The sequence below is a fragment of the Anopheles funestus genome, unplaced genomic scaffold (assembly GCF_943734845.2).
Source record: "Anopheles funestus unplaced genomic scaffold, idAnoFuneDA-416_04 scaffold_68_ctg1, whole genome shotgun sequence".
Classification (NCBI taxonomy): domain Eukaryota; kingdom Metazoa; phylum Arthropoda; class Insecta; order Diptera; family Culicidae; genus Anopheles; species Anopheles funestus.
In genome coordinates, this window is record NW_026045269.1 from 50 (window position 1) to 4,422 (window position 4,373).

Sequence of the window (4,373 nt, forward strand, 5' to 3'; positions counted from 1 at the left end):
AACCTTACTTATACCAAAACTAACTTTTTCTAAAAAAACCTAACTTATACCAAAACTAACTTTTTCGAAAAAACCTAACTTATACCAAAACTAACTTTTTCGAAAAAACCTAACTTATACCAAAACTAACTTTTTCGAAAAAACCTAACTTTTTCTTAAAAACCTAACTTATACCAAAACTAACTTTTTCGAAAAAACCTAACTTATACCAAAACTAACTTTTTCGAAAAAACCTAACTTTTACCAAAACTAACTTATTCTAAAAAACCTAACTTTTTCTCAAAAACCTAACTTATACCAAAATAAACTTTTTCTTAAAAACCTAACTTTTTCTTAAAAACCTAACTTATACCAAAACTAACTTTTTCGAGAAAACCTAACTTATACCAAAACTAACTTTTTCGAGAAAACCTAACTTATACCAAAACTAACTTTTTCGAAAAAACCTAACTTATACCAAAACTAACTTTTTCTTAAAAACTTAACTTATACCAAAACTAACTTTTTCTTAAAAACCTAACTTTTTCTTAAAAACCTAACTTATACCAAAACTAACTTTTTCGAAAAAACCTAACTTATGCCAAAACTAACTTTTTCGAAAAAACCTAATTTATACCAAAACTAACTTTTTCGAAAAAACCTAACTTATACCAAAACTAACTTTTTCTTAAAAACCTAACTTATACCAAAACTAACTTTTTCTTAAAAACCTAACTTTTTCTTAAAAACCTAACTTATACCAAAACTAACTTTTTCGAAAAAACCTAACTTATGCCAAAACTAACTTTTTCGAAAAAACCTGATTTATACCAAAACTAACTTTTTCGAAAAAACCTAACTTATACCAAAACTAACTTTTTCTAAAAAACCTAACTTATACCAAAACTAACTTTTTCTCAAAAACCTAACTTATACCAAAACTAACTTTTTCGAAAAAACTTAACTTATACCAAAACTAACTTTTTCTTAAAAACCTAACTTATACCAAAACTAACTTTTTCGAAAAAACCTAACTTATACCAAAACTAACTTTTTTGAAAAAACCTAACTTATACCAAAACTAACTTTTTCGAAAAAACCTAACTTTTTCTAAAAAACCTAACTTTTACCAAAACTAACTTATTCTAAAAAACCTAATTTTTTCTCAAAAACCTAACTTATACCAAAACTAACTTTTTCTTAAAAACCTAACTTTTTCTTAAAAATCTAACTTTTTCTTAAAAACCTAACTTATACCAAAACTAACTTTTTCGAAAAAACCTAACTTATACCGAAACTAACTTTTTCGAAAAAACCTAACTTATACCAAAACTAACTTTTTCTAAAAAACCTAACTTTTTCGAAAAAACCTAACTTTTTCGAAAAAACCTAACTTTTACCAAAACTAACTTTTTCGAAAAAACCTAACTTATAAAAAAACTAACTTTTTCGAAAAAACCTAACTTATACCAAAACTCACTTTTTCTAAAAAACCTAACTTTTTCTAAAAAACCTAACTTATACCAAAACTAACTTTTTCGAAAAAACCTAACTTTTTCTTAAAAACCTAACTTATATCAAAACTAACTTTTTCGAAAAAACCTAACTTATACCAAAACTAACTTTTTCGAAAAAACCTAACTTATACCAAAACTAACTTTTTCGAAAAAACCTAACTTATACCAAAACTAACTTTTTCGAAAAAACCTAACTTTTTCGAAAAAACCTAACTTTTACCAAAACTAACTTTTTCGAAAAAACCTAACTTATAAAAAAACTAACTTTTTCGACAAAACCTAACTTATACCAAAACTAACTTTTTCGAAAAAACCTAACTTTTTCTTAAAAACCTAACTTATACCAAAACTAACTTTTTCGAAAAAACCTAACTGAACAGCTTCGCGAAATTTCGGATCGATTTTTTGTTGCGATATTTACCAAACAGGTTGTAGTTTTTCGAGGTTCCAAAATGTAAGAGGATTTATTCCATTTTTCTAGCCCTATTTATAAGTTTTTTCATGAGTGTTCCTATCGTGAGAGACCATCTCACTACTCACTATTTTCTCACTACTCACTTGACGAAACTAGCTTTCGTCAAATGGCCCTCTTGACGTCTACGCGTCAACATACTCCCCCCCATGACAGAACGTCATAAAGAAAACAAAACAAGTTACACGTGCTACTAAGCAGACGGCTTCGCAACAGGTAACAGACAAATTTTAGTTACTGGACGCGTAATTATACCTTTCGCCGTTTTCAGCTTCACTACACGCGTAAGCTGATCCTCTCCGGGATGTATTTCGACAATGCGTGCGAGGGGCCATCGGGTGATGGGAAGCGAATCGTCCACTAGGATGACCAGTCTGCCAGGTACTATCTCACTACGATTCACCACCTTGTTATCCTTCTGCATCTCCTGCAGATATTCTGTTGCCCAATGCTTCCAGAAGCGTTGAACAAGCAATTGCCAGCTCTGCAATTCGTCTAACGTGTAGGCCTTCAAGCGGGTGTAGTCGGGAACAGGCACCGCATGCATCGACGTGCCAATAAGGAAGTGCGCAGGAGTAAGCGCCGCCAGATCATTCGGGTCATCCGTCAGCGGCAACAAAGGACGCGAGTTCATTGCCGCTTCTATCTGCTGCAGAATGGTGCAGTACCCTTCATACGACAGCCTCGAACTGCCTAGGTGCCGATAGAGATGTCGTTTGGCCGTCTTTACCGCGGCTTCCCACAATCCACCGAAATGTGGGGCCTTAGGTGGGGTAAAGTGCCAAGTGATACCCAAGTCGGAACATTTGGATGCGATGACGTTTTGTAGCTGTTCGTTCTGAAACAATTCAAACAGTTCATTAAGTTCGTGTGCTGCACCCTCAAAGTTTTTCCCATTATCCGAGTGTATATCAGATGGTAATCCGCGCCGGGATGTAAACCGATGCAAAGCGGCCAAGAATCCTGCAGTGGTGAGATCGCCAACCAGCTCCAGGTGAACCGCCTTGGTTGAAAAGCACACGAACACACACAAGTAACATTTAGTGGCAGCAGCTCTCTTGTGTGTTGGTTTGAGGTAAAACGGCCCGGCGTAGTCCACTCCGGTTACGGAGAACGGCCGGCTTGGGGTGATGCGTTGGTACGGGAGTTGTCCCGTTTGTTGTTGCGTAAGCGACGGATCTTGTCGTATGCAACGAAAACAATTCCTTACTATTCCTTTCACTAGACGTCGTCCGTCGAGTGGCCAATACTCCTCTCGTATCTGGGAAAGCAATAGTCTTCCCCCGCCATGCATAAGTTTTTCGTGGTAGTGGATTGCGATGAGATGAGCTAGCTTATGGTTCTTGGGGAGCACGATGGGATGCTTAGACTGGTAAGGAAGCTGTGCAAGCTTCAAACGCCCTCCCACTCGTACTATTCCTTCTTCGTCGAGAAATGGATTCAACCGTCTTAGAGGTGAGTGGTTTCCCACGGTTTCTCCTATTTTCAGTAGTCGGATTTCCGATGAAAACTCGTCTTGCTGCGCCAGTGTGCATAGTACGATTTTCGCTGCTTCGATGAATTTGGGTGTAATCGACAATGCAGCGGAGGTAAACGGTGCTGACGGTTGCGTACGTATCTTGTGTTTTGTGTTGTGTATAAAACGTGTGCAGTATGCGATTATGCGTAACAATTTGGTATATGACGACGACAAATTGAACCAAGGGTGAATGGTATGTATATTGGCGACTGCAGCACTCACCTGACGAGTTTCCATATCCGTTTCAGTAGCCAGTGATGGATTCGAAATAGGCCAGTTAGAGGCAGGTAAAGCCAACCAATCGGGACCACAACGCCACATCGAACTTTTCAGCATCTCAGCTGCGGACATCCCTCGGGACACCAGGTCTGCAGGATTCGATGTACCTGGAATGTGCTTCCATTGTCGGGGATGCGAATAATTCTGGATCTCAGCAACACGATTCGCCACGAATGTTTTCCAGGTGTTGGGTGGAGACGCAATCCAGTTTAGCGTCACAGTTGAATCCGACCAGAAAACCGATTCGGTCGCATCGATTTTCATCGCCCGTCGAACACGATGATGCAGATGTACTGCTAGCACGGCTGCGCAAAGCTCCAATCTCGGTAACGTAACACGTTTCAGTGGAGCCACCCGAGATTTCGACGCGAGCAGAGTCACTCGTACCTGTGCCTGCGGGTCCTCACAACGAGCGTAAATACAGGCACCATATGCAACCTCTGACGCGTCTGCAAATATATGGAACTGTATTTCAGAGTTAGGTAAAAGCACATAACGTTCACTTTTGAAGTCAGCCAAATCCTTCCAGTCGTCAGTAACCGATTTCCATTTGTTGCAGATATGTGCAGGAACCGGATCATCCCACCCGATTTTCTGCAGCCACAAC

At 38.3% G+C, this 4,373-nt stretch overlaps 1 protein-coding gene across 1 annotated transcript; it reads right to left on the bottom strand.

Annotated features, from left to right (window-relative positions):
• Window positions 1-2,223: 2,223 nt before the first annotated feature.
• On the bottom strand, window positions 2,224-4,030 carry LOC125774304 (uncharacterized; the record flags this gene model as incomplete). Its single annotated transcript, XM_049444583.1, has 2 exons — window positions 3,710-4,030; window positions 2,224-2,971 (listed from the first exon to the last, which is right to left on the bottom strand). Coding segments are annotated over exons 1-2 (1,069 nt in total), but the record flags the coding sequence as incomplete, so codon positions are not given.
• Between the last annotated feature and the right edge of the window lie 343 nt (window positions 4,031-4,373).